General features: G+C 38.4%; 2 protein-coding genes across 2 annotated transcripts in view; one reads left to right on the forward strand and one right to left on the reverse strand.

The window, feature by feature from the left end:
- LOC109465520 (ceramide kinase-like) overlaps positions 1–9,981 on the forward strand; it is a 34,590-nt gene extending 24,609 nt beyond the window's left edge. The window contains exons 6-11 of the mRNA XM_019762877.1: positions 3,378–3,452; positions 6,103–6,361; positions 6,647–6,732; positions 7,514–7,716; positions 8,070–8,269; positions 9,800–9,981. Coding sequence (XP_019618436.1) covers positions 3,378–3,452; positions 6,103–6,361; positions 6,647–6,732; positions 7,514–7,716; positions 8,070–8,269; positions 9,800–9,890 — 914 coding nt within the window. The 3' untranslated portion in view covers positions 9,891–9,981. The remainder of the gene's footprint in view (positions 1–3,377; positions 3,453–6,102; positions 6,362–6,646; positions 6,733–7,513; positions 7,717–8,069; positions 8,270–9,799) is intronic.
- Positions 9,982–16,521: 6,540 nt separating this feature from the next.
- LOC109465521 overlaps positions 16,522–19,351 on the reverse strand; it is a 6,756-nt gene continuing 3,926 nt past the window's right edge. The window contains 1 exon segment of the mRNA XM_019762878.1: positions 16,522–19,351. This exon segment is cut by the window's right edge and continues 19 nt beyond it. Coding sequence (XP_019618437.1) covers positions 16,522–19,351 — 2,830 coding nt within the window.

Here is a 19,351-nt window from a genome sequence, read left to right on the forward strand (position 1 = left end):
GGAGAATAAACCCACTTCAAGCAGACCACCTGTCCAACCCGACCGTTTTTCTCCGGTCCCCTGGGTGGCTGGCTTGAGCAGGTTTGACTGAGTTGAGTTGAGTTGTAAACAGGTACATGTATGGATGGAAATCATTGCAAATAAGACTCCCTGTGCTTCTATTCAGAAGTATAATCCCAAAGTTATGGATAACTGCATGATGTAAGTGCAGGGGTTATGTATAATTATATGTAATGGTCATAGACATTATGTATAAATATGTATAATTATGTATAATGATTCAAATTGTTATGTATAATTATGTATAATGGTCTAAAGGGTTATGTATAATGGTCCAAACTGTTCTGTATAATTATGTATAATGGTCCAAAGGGTTATGTATAATTATAGATAATGGTCCAAAGGGTTATGTATAATGGTCCAAACTGTTATGTATAATTATGTATAATGGTCCAAAGGGTTATCTATAATTATGTATAACGGTCCTAAGGGTTATGTATAATTATAGATAATACCAAAATCATTATGTATAATTATACATAATTATAGTATAATTATGTATAATTGGACTATTCCCAAGGGACTCATCAACGCTTTCCGCATATTCATTACCACCTAATATATTACCATAAAAAGTATTAAGACAGTTGGGTTAAGCGTTTGGGATTTATGGGCGGGAGTCCATAATTAAAACGTTTTTCCATAATTATATCACGGCTTGTTCTAGACAGTTTCCTCCATTGCAGTAAGACCTACTTCTTGACAATTGGTCCATTTGTCTTGTCAGGTCAGGAATATAATGTACTGCTATCTTTTATTGTTAGGAAGTGAAGTCAGTGAAGACCTCAATCTATAGGAGGCCATCTGAAGGAACTGGTGCATTATGCTGGGATACCTCATTGAATTTAAAAAATTATTGCTAAGACCACACCAATTTAATTTCTTGGTTAATGGAATTTTCTAGAAAAATAATGGAGCGGGCGGGCGAAAAAAAAATAAAAACAGGCCTATCCTATTATGGCCCAAAATGGTACGATAGGAGCCATGAAGTCAACACACCAGGCTGGTTCAAAATTTAAACAATGAATTTTGAACTTTTAATGACACCATTGCATTAAAAGATAGAATAACTGTAACAACTAGGAAGAAAAGGACTGTTTTCAACTGTTCAGGGCAAAATATCAGCATTTTGCAGTTGATTCTGAATTTTTATTTTTATTTGCAAATCAGAAAAAAATGGAGCGGGCGAATCCGTTAACCAAGAAATTAAATTGGTGTGGCCTTAGGTACAGTGTATGTACATTTGAGGTGTGCAGGAGTGCATACCAAAAGTATGTTGCAGTAAAAATATCTTCAAGCACACTATTTCTCAAGGTGGCGATATTATGGACCCTGGTGATATTATGGACACAGATGTTACCCAATGCACTTTAAGGGTCAGTGTCAAAACAAGGCTCTAGCCAGATTGAAATTTTTTTCTGTCAGCCCACTGGCAGGTTCATGGTTGGACCAGTGGGTGGAGGGTGGACTTGCAGCTTGTGTTACAGAAGCTCAGAGAGCCGCCACCCCATGACTATATGGAAGCCAGCGGAAAGCAATATTTAGTCTGAGGCTAGGGGAGGGCCGTAGGAGCTAACAATCTATGGGGTCCGGGGGCATGCTCCCCTGCAAAATTTTTTGCCTTAAAAACCTCAATTTCCTGCGGAGGTAAAAATATTTTAACCAAGATTTTTGTTGATTTGTCCATCAAGGTTCACAGATTGTTTTTTCTGTCACTGCAAATTTCCAGTAATTGAAGGAAAACCGGGTGCTGGCTAGAGAGTGACAAAACTGTGCATTTTCATCATTTATAATAACTTGAAGCCTATGAATTAGTCCTTTTGATAGAACAAAACTGTGAGGAGTCAGCTAGTCTATTTATTTTTTGTACCACCAATAAATATAATGATTGTACGAGTAGCTAGAACCAGCCTACAATATGAACAAACTTTTCAGTTACTTTCTCTGTCAGCGATGTCACATATATGCCTCACAGATAATGCTAAGTATCTGATTCATCAAAAGAATGACTAATAGTCTAGGAAATTGACTTTGAAAAACTCAGTTTCGCCACCCGGAAATTGCACAGGATATCTTTAAACAATCCCTTCTGAACAACATGTAAAGCCAGGGGCTCAAATGAGACTTCCTGCTTTTAAATCCTGTAGATGAAACAGACTTTAGGCATTGACTCACAGGTATTGTCAACTTTAAAAGCAGGGTTGGACAAGTCCCATTGCCCACTTGCCCAGGGCAAGTAAAAGTACAGTTCGGGCAAGTGAATATCCCCCTATACTTGCCCAATTGGGCAAGTAAATTTTTTTGATGCAATGTTTGGAGCACAATTACACATCATTTTGAAATAAAGATATTGTATTGATAAAAGTAAAAAATATGCCCTTTTATCCGAAAAGTCTCTCTAAGTACCCTTATTTTGGTAAATAAAGCAAGCAACTTTTTTTTTATTTTAAAAATAAACTAATTTTCTTTCTGCAAGTAAAATGCATAGAAATACGTCATATTTCGGGCAAGTGAAAAGTAAAGTTGGTTCGGGCAAGTGGAAATGACCATGTACTGGCCCGATAGGGCAAGTGGATTTTTGCAAACTTGTCCAACCCTGAAAAGTAATACCAAAATGAAGATAAACAGAAGAAGGGTTACCTGGGCTTGGTAACCAATACTGCTGGCCCCACCTGGGAAATGATACAGTTGCTGGCTGTTGCATCAATCAATGGGGGCCCGCATGGCCTTTGCCGTAGAGCATAATCAGCCGTTTTAATTCTCCATGTACGTAGAGCGTAGATGGACCGCTCTAATTCAAGGTAGAACATACAGTAATTGGCGGATTTTGCATAGAGCATAATTCACCATTATGATTCTACGTAATGCATTGTAGCTACCAAGAATTTATTGTAAAATGTAGAAGGCTTCCTGAATTACGTAATGCGTAGCCGGCTCTCAAAATTTAGCGTTGAGCTTTGTCGCAAACTCTCGCAGTCTGAGAAAAATGGACATGTTTGTTATATGTTCACAATGGCAGCAGGTGCAGAAGAAAGAAAGTCCACAAATTATTTGTTCAATCAGAGTAAAATCTTGCTTCAAAAAAAGACTTGTACTTGGTGCAAGCACGTCTAACCCCCGGTTGGGGAAAAATGACGTTAAATTCGGTACAGTAATGATAGTTTGCGGTGACTATGAAAACTGCAAATATGAAAGTACCATGAATATAAAATTTAATTAATTTACAGTTACTGTACTGGATTATCCTTTTGGACTCTACATTGTATATTGTTGCTGATCATTATCAATATATTTTAATTTGTGTTTGTATATTGCAGGGTCTACGGATGCTGTTTCTTATGCCACAGTCGGTGTGAATGACCCAGTCACCTCAGCACTGCACATCATTATTGGTGAGCAAGTCTGTTTTTGAAATTCACATCTAAGGCCACACCAATTTAATTTGTTGGCTCTCGGATTTTTTCAGAAAAAATATGAAGCGACAGGGCGAAAAAAATAAAATAAAAACAGATCTAGGCATCCTATTATAGGCTTAAATGCTACAAAATGAGCCATGAATTCAACACAAAAGGCTGGGTTAAAATTTAAACATTGAATTTTGAACTTTTAATCAAACCACTGCAATGATAGATGGGAAAACTGTAACAATTAGGAAGAAAAGGACTTTCCTCAACTGTTGGGGGCAAAACATGAGCATTTTTCAGTTGATTCAGGACCAGAATCAATTTTTTTTTTTTGCAAATCAGAAAAAAACGAAGAGGCGAATCCGAGAACCAACAAATTAAGTTGGCGTGGCCTAATAGGAGTAAGAAAGCAATCAGAACATAGAGCAGTGTTCTCGCCAGAATGAAACTTTTTTCATCATCTCAATTTGTTTGACTAATGTCATTGTCAAATGCTACAGGACAATCCTACAGTGGACAGGGGGCATGCTCCCTCGTGAAAGTTTGACCCTCTGAAACACTATTAATAAATTTTCCTTGAATTTTGAGGAGCAAATTTTGCCTTAGACAGATTACATCTCTCTCCATATCTTTACACACATCAATTTTGGACGTGAAAGATGAACAAAATTTTTGGCTGTCATCGATCATGAAAAAAAAGATTGGCCAGTTGTACGATATTTTTGTCCATCATAAACAGCAAAATTAATGAGGACAAGACGAATGCTGGCTAGAGGCATGATAGGTTATACTAGTATCAACTGCAGTTCAGCTGTCTCAAGATAGAGGTCTCTACTTACTTTCCAGGCTCAAAATGAAATCAATAAAAGAATAGACTTTGGCAGCAAGTTAAAACCAGGTCGAAATAATCTACAAATTGTCATCTGCATCAATGTAATCATTTCCCCAGATGCTCTCATACCGAGAAAAATCATTTTATGGGGGATAACCTTAATTGATTTCAATGCTTGAAGTATTGACTAAAAGACCTTTACTTACTGTAATAGAAATCTATTAAGTGCTATTGAGCAGAAGCCATCTGGCTTAGAGCGCTGCCATGAAATCCAATGTGAGCAACCGGTGACCTTGTTTTGACCTCTGTGAAGTGAATTGAGTGGCGACAGTTAAATGGAAAGTGTTATAGTTCGGTGTGTTATCTGCCAAAATCAATGTCTCTTTGAACTAATGCAGTTAACAGTTCAAAGGTGGCAAGGTGGTCTTTCGGTTAGGATTTGTTGACTCAGAATCCGAAGGTTTTGGGTTCAAATCCCTGGCTGGCCCCTAAGTTGTGTCCTTGGGAATTAAGACACTTACCAGCTATTTTCTCACTTGACTCAGGTGTAAATGAGTACCTAGCTTCAGTTAGAGACATCCTCTCGGATGGGACTTAAAACCGGAGGTCCTTTGTTTGAGTAAAGCCACTCCTCGTGCACATTAAATGTCCCACCTCACCAGCACAAAGACAATTTTATGGCTGCATATCCAATAAAAAAATTCTGAAGATGAACATGTCTTGCCTTCTATTACAAGCACACTTCTTCTTTGGGCAATATAAAGTCATTCTCCAATTCAACCGCTTTACCTGATATTGACCAAAAAACAGTTACAGGTAAGCAACTCCAGCCCAGGATATGATTATGGAGATGTACAATGTAGTATCCAGTACCTTTCATCAGTTACTAGTGAGATCTCATGTCAAGATCAACAGGTTTATGATCACAGACTGTTCCTTGACACGCAAATAAAGTAAAGACAATCTATGATTTCAATAGAAAGAAAAGTATTAACCAATTAGTCAAAACAAGGTTCATGCACAGTGATTCAAATAGCTCCTGTTGTTTCAGAACAGGAGCCTACATGTAAGTGTTGTCTGTCCTTGGGGTTGGGAGTGCTACATGTAAGTTTCAAGTGCCAGATTAGAGAGTTCTGCCCGTAGCCCTCTCCTCCCTACTCCTATGGAAATGTCTGACACCAAAGTTCAGTTGCTTGAGTAACTGTTTTGTGGCACAGGGCTCGAAATACCCACATGCAACTTGCAATAATATTTGCTCGAATGTGGTTTTCAAGATTTGCATGTAAAATATTCTGGACGTCATGCATTGTTGAACATAAATGTACATGTAATATACCTGTTTGTACAATGTATATGACGGAGTTCCCTTCAGATGTTGCTATCACAGCACTGTAATACTCATTTTGAAATATAGGGTGTTCCTTTCCTATTTCTTAGATGATTTTCCTAATTAATTAATTTATTAATGATTGTATCAAATATTAAATGTACACATGTATTGTCTATCGAATTTCATAATGTTTGCAGGCATGCATCTCATTTCTTCTGAGTGCAACCACTAAGTTACTTGTATGTTTCTAAATATTTCCCTGTATCATAAGAATGTGGTATCCTTCGTCATGTACATACAAGTTATGTATTTTGTTGCATGTACATTTTTGTAGATTCTTTAAATTGCATGTAAATATTCTGCCAACATGCAATTTTGCATATGCATGTAACTGAAAAGAAAGTTATTTCGAGCCCTGTTGGCATATCTTATTACCTGGATGTCTAACCTTCCTGCCGTGTGCTGATATTTCCCAGGTGACTGCCAGCCTCTGGACGTTTCCTCGGTTCACTACCGCAGCCAGCTGCTGAGGTACAACGTGTCCTTCCTGGGCTACGGTTTCTATGGCGACGTGGTGAGAGACAGTGACCTGCGCAGGTGGATGGGTCCCACTAGATATGACTACTCCGGTTTCAAAAAGTTCTGTAGAAGGAAAATCTATGAGGGAGAAGTGGCATTCCTGCCATGTGCAGACCAAGGCAGCAGCCCTTATGACCAGATCAGATGCACAGAAGGGTAAGGCATGGGACATATTTTTTAAATCACTATTAATTTTATTATTAATAGTGATGACTTTTAGGTCTAACCTCATAACCTTAATGAAAAGTGGCCAACAGATCCATTTAAGTTTCTCATTAATAAATAATTTTATAAGAAGTTAAAACTGTAATTTCTAACACAAAGAATTGAACTTATTTTTCATCTATTCCAACATCCGAATCCGGTGTCCGAATTTTCTAACCTGGCGCATGCATTTCTAACCTGACACATTTAAAAGTATCCCATGGAACAATTTTACAGATGCCTTGTGTGTAAGCAGGCTGGAGAGAAGAACAAGCCCACCCCGTTTAACCCCTCAGAAGAGCCTCGTGCTGTGGAGACATTTGGTAGGTTCTTGACTCATTTATTCATTCATTCTTAAATTCCTTAATTCTTCCTTTCAGGTATATGAAGCCATAAAACAAAATACATAATACAGACTTCAATACAGTGGAGCCTCGGCAGTCTGGGTGCCATCCTCTGTAGTTACCGCCGGCTCCCTATTGTCACTAGCTCCATGGACTACGGAGGATGGCACCCAGGCTAGAGCCTTCGGAGGAATATTTTTCTCTACTTAGAACAGGTGTTAATCATGCTCAGATTTCATCCATAAAATCAGTGCAGCATAAGTAAGTAAAACTGTTTACAATCCTCCTGTATCTCACCAAGAAGTTGCTCTTACTACTAGTAGAACATTGTGACTAGTGATGCATACCTAAACCCAATTTCAGGTTCAGGTCCGGATTTAAGTCCAGAGGTTTAGGTTCAGGTCCGGACTTGTAAGTCCAGACCTAAACCCATGGCATATACAAAATTGCATGTTGGCAACCTTGCAATGTTGTCTGGGTGAAACTTTGGTGACATAACATGGAGGCCGGTACTTGACGATGCCCGATGGCAATGTTTTCTTTGTTTTGCAGCAAAGATTTTACAATCTACGGAAGGTTTTAGGTGGTTTGGAAAGAAAAGGGTATGTGAAATGGTCTTTTATGGTAATAAGTCCGGACTCGGTTCTTGACTTTTAGGTTTTTTTGGACTTGAACCTAAACATTTTTTAAGTCCGGATCCAAGTCCAGTGAACCGGTATGCATCACTAATTGTGACATGTTTGTCGGCTCCCCTCCTCAGGACCAGGTGGCTGGCAGCGGGTTCGCGGTCGCTTCATCGCCATCAATGCTGCCACCAACTCCTGTGCCTGTAAGAAGACTCCGAAGGGCGTGTCTCCCGCCGCACACCTGGCTGACGGCTGCACGGACCTGATCCTGATCCACGCCACGCCACGATACAGGTTCCTGGGACATCTGCTCAAACATCTCACCGACTCTGACAGGGTACGTCAGGATGATGAGAGGATGATGTGGATGATGATGATGATGTGGATGATGATGATGTGGATGATGATGATGTGGATGATGATATGGGAAGATGATGATGGGATGTGATAGCAGCCCATGATAATGCTTACAGGTTTATAAGAGAGTACTGGATACTCTTATGAAAAATTTCTACATTAAATTTTGTGGTGCAGGACTTACAGGTAATTAATGGTAGCAGTCTAGAGGACTATCAATGACCACTTACATGATATGTTTATCATTTCTTGGAACTGTAAGCTCGCCACACTAAATGTACAAATGTACAATGTACATTGTATGTATAATGAAAGTGATGGTTTGTTTTGCAGTTCAACCACAGCTTCATAGAAGTGTACAGAGTGCGAGAGTTTAAGTTCCGGCCGGTGATTATTGAGGAGACTGAGGATGAGCAGGTGGAGGATGAGGAGGCGGGGGTGTTATCCAGGCGGAACCGTCGGCGGAACACACGACGGAACAGCGTGTGGAACTGTGACGGAGAAATCATCGACCAGCCGGCAGTCGACGTCAAGTGAGCGACTAAATTTATTCACATTAGGCCACACCAATTTAATTTCTTGGTTAACGGATTTTTCTAGAAAAATAATGGAGCGGGCGGGCGGAAAAAAAAATAAAAATAAAAACAGGCCTTTAGGCATCATATTATGGCCCAAAATGGTACGATAGGAGCCATGAAGTCAACACACCAGGCTGGTTCAAAATTTAAACAATGAATTTTGAACTTTTAATGATACCATTGCATTGAAAGATGGAATAACTATTATAACAACTAGGATGAAAAGGACTGTTTTCAACTGTTCAGGGCAAAATATGAGCATTTTGCAGTTGATTCTGGATTTTTATTTTTATTTGCAAATCAGAAAAAAATGAAGCGGCGAATCCGTTAACCAAGAAATTAAATTGGTGTGGCCTTATATTTATTGAGTATTGCACAAAAAGCAAAAGTTACTTAATATATAACACCTTCTACTCAAAAGCATACAATGAGTATAAAACACAGTCATTGACAAGATACATTGCATAATTACAAGATGGATAAAACCAATGAAGGTAAATACAAACAAAGACAAGTTGGTGATCTATCAATTATGAGAATCTAGCCGTACAGTAGATGAAGTTTTGGACTACATCAAAAACATTACAGTTTTGTAGGTGTGAGAGTGATGTGGACCCCCAAAGTATATGTAGTAAGGAACATTGGGAACTGTCATTGAGATGCTGTAGCTCTACTATGTTGGAGAGAGATGATAACAGAGTACCTCTTTGACTGGAATAAAGTTTACAATGTCATGTAGAAAGTAGTGTTCAGTTGTTTCTATGATAACCACATTTACATGTAGGGTATAGTCAATACAATAATGTTGAAATAGATGGTAGTGACTGACTGAAATTATTTAAATGACTGAATACCGTATTTTCTGTCATACTGTAAATCACTTTATGTTCGCATTAAAAAAAAGGTTAGAGGCTGTGTCCTTCTTGCTGATTGGCTGTTGATAAATTAGATTAACTATAATGTACCTTCAACACCTGCAACATGATTGCTCAAACTTTCTAAATTACAAAAACAAGAAAATTCTGAAATTATTGATACAAAAAAATGCTTTAGACTCTTATACACCAAGACTACTTTTCTAACTTACAAGAGTGATACTCACCCGGAGTGTCAAGAATGCATATCTTTTTCCCCAAGACAGAAATTCTTAGTATACTATACATATCATATATTATCTTTAAGATATGGGTTCTTAGTTCAAGACCAAAATTCTATAACTGTCGATTATTATACAATTTTAAAAAAGAATTTGCAATCATCTGCAGTCGAATAACAAAACGTATAGTATACAGAGTCCCAGACAAATCCATCCACCACACTGAGAGATACAGCTGCAAACATGAAAACGTCAACCACTTTACTTGACCCTTCCGGGGAAGGATATCTTCTTCCCGGTGGTAATTATTATAATTTAATTATTACTTGTCATGCAGAAATAGCTGCTGCTGCAGCAGTGAAACTGAAAATGTCCTGTTCTTGTTGCAGAGTCCATTGCCAGCTGATCAAACTGTTTGCCCGAGGGATCGAGGAGACAAAGCAGTCCTCCTGCTGGCCAGTGGGATGCTTTTGTGCCTGACCAATCAGGGATTAGTATGCAAATAAGCTGTGCAAGTAGCCAATAGCAGAGAGAGTCTGTAACAGGTGGCACATGAGTGCAGCCCACTGGTATATTGGCCGTGTCTAAACAGAATCACCCAAGGCGGTTTACATGTGGTTTACCCCGAAGCCGGTTAAAGTGGCTCCATGTGAACGCTCCGAAATCACATTGAAAGCGCCTCGATCCCAAGCCACTTCTAGAGGTGGTTTCGAATCGGTTTCCCCGCATCGCGATTTGGGTCTGAACGCAATGTGATTTCAATGTGACTTTGCCTGGTCATGGATTACGGAGTGATATTTCTTTTTTTATTATGCAATACCAACTTTTACGTGGCAGCAACTTAAAGAGCAGTAATGGTCAAATAATGTGTCCGTTCTAGGGCGAGCTTCACCGCCTCTGGCGGGACCACGTCGGCATTCGGCAGACCATAGATGTGAGGAATGTGAGTTACCCGAATCGCGGTTTGGGTGATTCCGTATAGACACGGCCATTGTTGCTAATTTGTAACAATGTACACAGTCACATATATGTCAATATGCTTACAGTTCAAGCCTTACATGTACCTATCACGGGAGGTGTGAAAAGTTTCTGAATATAGTACATGTATCATCTCTTAAAGGCATCCAATGCAATTTCAGGGTAGCAAAACTGGAAATATTCTGAATAAGGAATGTTTGTGACACATAGTACTGCTTCCCATTAGCACATTTAAATCAGCATTTGAAGCTGCAGAAACAAGCCCCAAGATGAGTCCTTTATTTTCTGGGTGGTACCATAAAAATCAGCCCAGGGCCCTACCAGTAACCATTTTCCGTCAGAATTTTGGGAAGTTTTGCTCCATGAGGGTCAATATACATTGGGATAGTGTGGTTTCAACTCAGTATGTAGATAAATGACTAGAATATAGGCTTTGGAAAATCAGGTTTCCAAACCCTAAATACTGCACTGAATGCCTTTAATGAATTACTTCTTTTAAACAGGAAAAACTGTTATTATCCAGAGGCAAAATGAAGGTTAAGAACAATGACAAATTGTTATGGAAAATAGTCAGCTATTTCTTACATGTTTAAAGGCATCTAGCCATTCCAGTTGCTATGATAAAAATTGCTGCTAGTACAATCTGAGCCTTAGAGAGATATGATATCATAAAATGGCTACACGTGTTGTCAGCCAAGCAAAATCCTCTATTATTACTGCTACAGAAGAGGTTTAAAGATTACCGAATATTAGTAACATTTGCTTTTCAAGCTGCACACATTCTTCTGAAACCAACTTCACCTCAAAGGTAATTATTATTATAACATTCCCTTCACTGAATTTGTTTCATACAATATGGTATGCTGTTGGATGCATGCTGTTGTATTGAAATTGTTCACAGTGCAAGAAGGTATAGAATAATGTGGACCAAGTAAATCTGGTCTGCAAATTACCTGGTGAGAAGGGGGAATATTCCAGTGTTCTAGCCAGCTGGAATTTTTTTTCCCCTCAACTCAAATTTGTTTGCTCCTCAAAGGCCACACCAATTGAATTTCTTGGTTAACGGATTTGCCCGCTTCATTTTTTTTTATTTGCAAAAAAAAAATCAGAATCAACTGCAAAATGCTCATATTTTGCCCTGAACAGTTGAAAACAGTCCATTTCTTCCTAGTTGTTACAGTAATTCCATCATTCAATGCAGTGGTATCATTAAAAGTTCAAAATCCATTGTTGACTTCATGGCTCCTATCGCAGCATTTTGGGCAATAACAGGATGCCTAGGCCTGTTTTTTTTTTTTTTTTCCCGCCCGCTCCATTATTTTTCTAGAATAGAAAAGTCCGTTAACCAAGAAATTGAATTGGTGTGGCCCAAGAATATTTCAAAATCTTGACCTTTTGAAATACCTAGATTTTAAGGCTCAATTTTTGCTGGTAGACTAAGCTTAGTTCAATGACATCTTGCATATCTTTTGGTCTGTCAAAGATGTCGGATTGGGTAGAATTTTTACACTCTATCCAAGAGATTAATATCAAGACTTAACTCTGTTACACACTGACCAGAGGACAGTTTCAATAACTGAAACTCCTGCTTTGATATAATCTGATTTCTTTGTCAAAGTACAAAATTTAAAATTGCTGGGACAGTCTGGGTGATTGAAAAAAAATATTAACCAATATTCATGATATTGCAACACATTTCACATGATGATTATATTGGGAACAAATCAATGCTTTTGCTGGCTTTAAGCTTGATTTTTTTTTTGCAATTTTCAGAGTAAGAAAGATCGTATTGAGTAATTACAAAGAGATTGGTCCAATTTGCAGTAAAATTTTCCATGCAATGAAATGAAATGCAGTCTTGCAGGTATCATTTTAATGTTGTAACCTATATATATACAGAGGAAGGTTGGTTACTAGAACTGTCATTTTAATTAAAGGACAGCTCTAGCTCTTAGTGTATGTTGATTAATTTTGATTATATGGGTGACATCCGCATGCGCATGAAGTTTTGTCCATTTCCAAAGTTTTTGACCATACTGTAAATCATATAAAGCAGCTGCAAAATGAGCAAATATATGCTGAAAATTCAAAATACATGTATTGGAAAATGACACTACTGTCGTAGAATGGCAAAATCAATTCTAAGGAAATTTTAAAGAATAGAATGTGAAGAAATGAAAATGAAGAATCTATTACTTGCCATACCATACTCTGTGTGTTTAGTCATTTGTTCAACCTTCATAACTACGTAAATTTGATAATAAGCTAAGGGAACTTTGTTTAGCCAAACTTTTTTTATTCGCACGCTTGCATCAGTTTTGGGGTTCCCGGAGGATGTCATCCATATAATCAAATCAACATGGCCTTACTTTGACAATAGTACCAGTACAAGCTTTTTTTAATTCCTTTTTATACACAATGTTTCATAGCTAGTACATGTACCTTTGCGACTTTTTCTGCCTTTATGATTTTCATAATCTTACTGTTGATTGTCACGTCTCAGGCCTAATGTTAGTACTGCTAGCTTTCAATGGTGCTGCCACGCTACCTCAGTTGCTACATGTACCTGCAGTGCCATGTATGATTGATAGGGGGCATTATTTGTGGCCTTAAAAAAGTGCAGTTCATTCTTGATTGTCCAAAGTGTTTTCAATTGATTCTTTAGTTTTACAATGCAGAATTTACAATGTAGCTTTCACTAGATAAATGCATCTGATTCCATGTATGAGGTTTTTTTTAACTTGGGCCACACCAATTTAATTTGTTTTTCTGATTTGAAAAAAAAAAATTCTGGTTCTGAATCAACTCAAATATGCTCATATTTGAGGAAAGTACTTTTCTTCCTAGTTGTTACATTTTTCTCTATCAATGCAGTGGTTTGATTAAAAGTTCAAAATTCATTGTTTATATCAACCCAGCCTTTTGTGTTAACTTCATGGCTCCTATCATAGCATTTGGGCCTATAATAGGATGCCTAGACCTGTTCTTATTTTTATTTTTTTTCCCGTCCTTTCATATTTTTCTGAAAGAATCCGAGAAACAAAAAATTAAATTGGTGTGGCCTTAGTACCAAATTTGTATTGGCTATACATGTACATGTAGGTTTAGGCAACAGTCAGAAAACTGGTGTGCATTTTTGGCAATCAAGCTTGGACTGTACTTTTCATGCTCTGTGCAATGCAGTATTTTCTGTTAAAAAAAATAATGTCAGTGAGTTTGACTTTATGTTATGTGGTTCATTGCAGTTCATGTACAAAAAATAAGTTATAAAATCACTAAGTGCAGTTTTTATAATCATTGAATATATCGTTAAGTGCTCGACGTAATGTTGATTTGTAATGCATATGATATCGCTGCATTATGTAATTAGACTTGATAATGTGTGATTAGAAGTGTTAGGTTTGTATAAATGGTTATTAATAATCATATTTTACTGTTTATTTCAAGGTGGTAACAGTATACATTTTGTATTTCTGTTCATCCTTAGTGCTGATTTTTGCAGGCAAAATAGCATTCTTGATAGAAATTTTGGAAGAATCTCTTGATTGTATTCCAGATTTAACATGCAACTCCAATGCAATGCTTAATTATCAGAATGGGAACATGTATTGTGTTTAATATCTTTCTCTATTATACATTATGTATTACTGGTACTACTCGTTGTTAATGCTTATATCGTGTTATTGGTTGATATTGATTAGCAGCTAAAGATATAATAATATATTAAACTGGATTATCATTCTTTTACTACTGAGTAGTAAATTTAATGTTAATTTTACTAAGTGTTTGAACATGAGACTGATAAGTTAAAGTTGTTTTGTGTTGTATCTGTAACGTTATGCAGTGACTACAACAGGCAAAGATATCCTGTTTGTTCCTTAGGCCACACCAATTTAATTTGTTGGTTCTCGGATTCGCCTCATCATTTTTTTTTTCTTGATTTGCATTAGAAAAGATTGGTCCTGAATCAACTCAAAAATGCTCATATTTTGCCCCAAACAGTTGAGGGAAGTCCTTTTCTTCCTAGTTGTTACAGTGATTAAAAGTTCAAAATTCATAACTCAGCTTTTTGTGTTGACTTCGTGGCTCCTATAGTAGCATTTGAGGCTATCAGAGGATATCAAGACCTGTTTTTTTTTTATTTTCATTTTTTTCGCCCTGTCGCTTCATATTTTTCCTGAAAAAAATCTGAGAACCAACAAACTGAATTGGTGTGGCCTTAATATCGCTCTAACTGTTCACATTGGACAACCTGTATGGTGATGTTACAAATTAACATTCAGTCTTCATAGTGATGAAGGGTGTTGGGATTACAGATGTTGATACTATCATGAAAGATTATCTGTGTTTACTTGGGAGTTACAGGTTTAACGGTAAAAACATTTTTTCCAACACAAATGGGAATTTATGTTCTCGCCTAGAGATTTGGACCAGTCACTCTGGTCTTCCTCAGTAGACTGACCCAGTGAGGCTTGTCACATGGCTTCTTTGAAGTGTGACGTCAACACTGGGTCAAAGGTATCTGGTAGACAATGTCGGCCCCCGTCACGGTTATGTGAAGGGTGACAGGCTCTGACCAGAGTGACTGGTCGAAAGCTGTAGATGAGATCGTAAACCTTTTTGTGTTGGAACAGAAGTTTTACCTTAAAACACACAAAAATTAATGTTGGTGTTCAGGCTTTAATACTACCAGATACATTTAGGTCACATGGAAGTTGGCCGAGAGGGTAGTTAATAATACATAGATGCTTTGTACGTTTATATAGTTCCAAGAATCACGTAAAGTGTTATTTCCGGGTTGTAGTGTTGAACAGCTCTTCATCCGTGTAGTCAAGCTGTTAGGCCACACCAATTTGATCAATTGGTTCTTGACTTCACCTACTTCATTTTTTTCTGATTAGAAAAAAAAATCATGTTGTGCATGGATTAACTCCAAAATAGATGGAGAAAATCCTTGTATGAATAACAGTTTTTCTATCTATCTATCAATGCAGTGGTTTGATTAGAAGTTCCCAATTTATTGTTTGAATTACAAACCATCCATCCCGGTATGTTGACTTTGTGATTCCTACATGACTTTGTGTATTTTTTTGTAGCTTTTGGGGCTGTCATTTATCATAATATGTACATGTAGAATGGTTACATGTAGGCCTGTTTTTTCACCCTGTCGTTTCAATTTTTTCATGAAAAATCTCAGAACCAACAAGTTAAATTGGTGTGGCTTACAGTGGAGTAAGGCTGATAATCTTTGTCAGAACAGGAGTCAGAGTGGATGTTTTTACTGTCTTGAGGTGCAGACAGGAGTTCCAACATGTTTTATATCATCAGATTACATGATACATTGTAGACCTGATGATGGAGATTAAAATATTATGAAAATGAAATTATTTCTTATGTGTGTGATTTTTGTGTGTTGTTTTCAATTGTCATTATTTATTTACATGTTAGAGAATAGACACGTGAAATCAGTGAGAACAGTTTGAAATATTTCCCACCTACATGTATATTCTTCCTTCAAATACATTCTCTTGTACAAATGTAGCATCTACACGCTTTTAAGACATTATTAGGCCTTCGAAAAAATGTAGTGTTTCCTGTTGCAGTTTTTAACTTTAATTTGCTATTTCTAGTGATCCAATTTAAACAATATTTGGTAAGTAATACAGTAAAACTTGCATGAGGACACCCTTTCAGTGCCAAGGACAGGGAAACACACATTGGGACAATGTAGTATCTTTTCAGCACCAAGGACGGGAAAAACACACATTGGGACAATGTAGTATCCTTTCAGTACCAAGGACAGGGAAAACACACATTGGGACAATGTAGTATCCTTTCAGTACCAAGGACAGGGAAAACACACATTGTGACAATGTAGTATCCTTTCAGTACCAAGGACAGGGAAAACACACATTAGGCCAATGCAGTATACTTTCAGTACCAAGGACAGGGAAAACACACATTGGGACAATGTAGTATCCTTTCAGTACCAAGGACAGGGGAAACACACATTGGGACAATGTAGTATCCTTTCAGTACCTTATTGCGATAAACTTTGGTACATGTGTAGTTGATGTGTGCCTTTGCGTTTTCAAAAAAATGCAGTGACTGCAGTTTCCTTTCCATGGCCATTTTAATATCGTTTTGTTCCAGATCGGTAGGTGTCAGATTGTGCTTTATTTATTTCTTGTATGATCTGTGTCATCCTCCTTGCCAGATCACGATAGTTGTCAGCCTTCCTGTGATCACCAAGGTAGCCCCAAGTGACAGCCAAGTTGTTTACTGACATTACAATGCCAGGATGTGCATTACCTTCCCCATAGATACTCTGCTTCATCTGTAGTGACTGTTCATAATAGCTGACAGCTTTTCTGTAACCACCAAGATCACCACAGGCCTTGCCCAAGTTATTAAGTGAGTCGGCAATGTCAGGATGGTCAGTGTTCTCCCCATAGATACTCTTCCTCATCTGTAGTGACTGTTCATGATAGCTAAAAGCCCTTTTGTGATCACCAAGTTCCATACAGGCATTGCCCAAGTTGTTAAGTGATGTTGCAATATCAGAATGTTCGGTTTTTTCCCCATAGATACGCCACCTCATCTGTAGTGACTGTTCATGATAACTGACAGCACTTTTGTGATTTCCATGTTTCCTACAGGCATTGCCCAAGTTGCTAAGTGATGCAGCAATGTCAGGGTGTTCGGTGTTTTCCCCAAAGATAGCCTTCATCATCTGTAGTGACTGATTATGATAGCTGACTGCCTTTTTGTAATCACCAAGTTCCATACAGGCCGCGCCCAAGTTACTAAGCGATTTGGCAATGTCAGAGTGTTCGGTGTTCTCCCCACAGATACTCAACATCATCTGTAGTGACTGTTCATGATAGCTAAAAGCCTTTTTGTGATCTCCAAGTCCCATACAGGCATTGCCCAAGTTGTTAAGTGATGCAGCAATGACGGGATGTTCGGTGTTCTCCCCACAGATACTCAACATCATATGTAGTGACTGTTCATGATAGCTAAAAGCCCTTTTGTGATCACCAAGTTCCATACAGGCATTGCCCAAGTTGTTAAGTGAGTAGGCAATTACAGGATGTTCAGTGTTCTCCCCATAGATACTCAACCTCATCTGTAGTGACTGTTCATGATATCTGACAGCCTTTCTGTAATCACCGAGGTCACTACAGGACACGCCCAAGTTGTCGAGTGCTGAGGCAATGTCAGGATGTTCGGCGCTCTCCCTATAGATATTTTTCATCATCTGTAGTGACTGTTCATGTATGCTAACGGCCTTTTGGTAATCACCTAGTTTACCATAGGCCGAGCCCAAGTTGTTAAGTGCTGAGGCAATGTCAGGATGTTCGGTACTCTCCCCATAGATAGTCTTCATCATCTGTAGTGACTGTTCATGATAGCTGACGGCTTTTTTGTAATCACCAAGTACCATACAGGCATTGCCCAAGTTTGCAAGACTTCGTGATGTTGCAATGTCAGAGTGTTCGGTGTTCTCCCCATAGATACTCAACCTCATCTGTAGGGACTGTTCATAATAGCTGACAGCTTTTCTGTAATCACCGAGGTCACTGCAGGCCACGCCCAAGTTGTTAAGTGAGTTGGCAATGTCAGTATTTTCTGTGTTCTCCCCATAGATAACCCTCATCATCTGTAGTGAGTGTTCAAAATAACTGACGGCCTTTCTGTAATCACCGAGTTTGCTATAGGCAGTACCCAAGTTGATAAGTAATCTTGCAATGTCGGGTTTGTCGGTGTTCTCCCCATAGATACTCTGCGTCGTCTTTAAGGACTGTTTATAATAAATGGCGGCTTTTCCATAATCACCAAGTTTTTCCCAGGCCTGACCAAGCGTGTTAAGAGACGCAGCAATGTCGCAGACGCAGTAATATAGATTCCCTTCACCATATCTGGATCTGGCACTCTGTAGTGCCTGTTCTGCACATGTCTTATAGTTTTCATAATCACACAAACTTCTGTATATCTCTGCTTTCACGCTGGAAGAGTCGTCAAATAGAATTGATGATTCCTCTGTTGAATGACCGTTGCCGAGCTTTGAAATAAAGTGCTTTGTTGGCCTTTCTGTGTAATAGTATCTCATGAGCTGTTTGGCCTTTGAAAAGTAAAACACTTTCTTTAATGTCTCCCCTATTGCAATGTGTGTATCTGTTGACATTGATGACAAGGCTGACATGCTTTCAACCTGGCCTCCATTACTCATATATGTCCGCAGCCTCAGTTCTGCAGAGATGCTCACCATCACCGTCAAGTGGTGTGCGTTCTCACGATTGATGGCGCCAATCTTCTTCAGATTCTCAATAGTGTCCCAGATTTTTGTCGGTTGTATGTTATGAAGTAGCGCTAAACAAGACACTGCAAGACTTGAGAATCGATACATTTCTTTTTTTACATCCATCAACCTACCGGTTTTCTCATCGTTCTCAAATATTAGTGCATTTTCACGAAGATGTGTTAGTGCTAATATGCCAGAAATTATCCCTCCGTGATTTTCTTGAAGTAGATGAGTCCATAGAGCGATATACACATCAACCAGCTCCTGTTCTCCTGTGATTAAACACACATTCCCCAATATACTAGCAAGGTGGTATCCTTTCTTCAGATGAAAAGTAAGGTCTTCTTTTAGAACTTTGGTCATCTCCCTTGGTGTGCGGATGAGTTCACTTGTAGATGTGCTGTTTCGTCCTCTGCCTAAAGGAGTTTTGCATGCCTGTGGCATGGAGCCATCAAATGCAAACCCGCGTGGTGTTACAGAGTCATAGAACCAGTTGTCAAGAGGGTCTTTTGAGTAGAAATTATTCAGCGACTTAATCCCCATGGCTGGGAGAATGGTTTCACCCAAATTGATGACTTTGAGATGCAGAAAATTAGTGAGGTTGCGGAAATACCTGACAATATGCTCTGTTTCATTCTCTACCAAAATGGCGAACTCT

Source organism: Branchiostoma belcheri, unplaced genomic scaffold (assembly GCF_001625305.1).
Source record: "Branchiostoma belcheri isolate BF01 breed outbred unplaced genomic scaffold, Haploidv18h27 scaffold152, whole genome shotgun sequence".
NCBI lineage: Eukaryota > Metazoa > Chordata > Leptocardii > Amphioxiformes > Branchiostomatidae > Branchiostoma > Branchiostoma belcheri.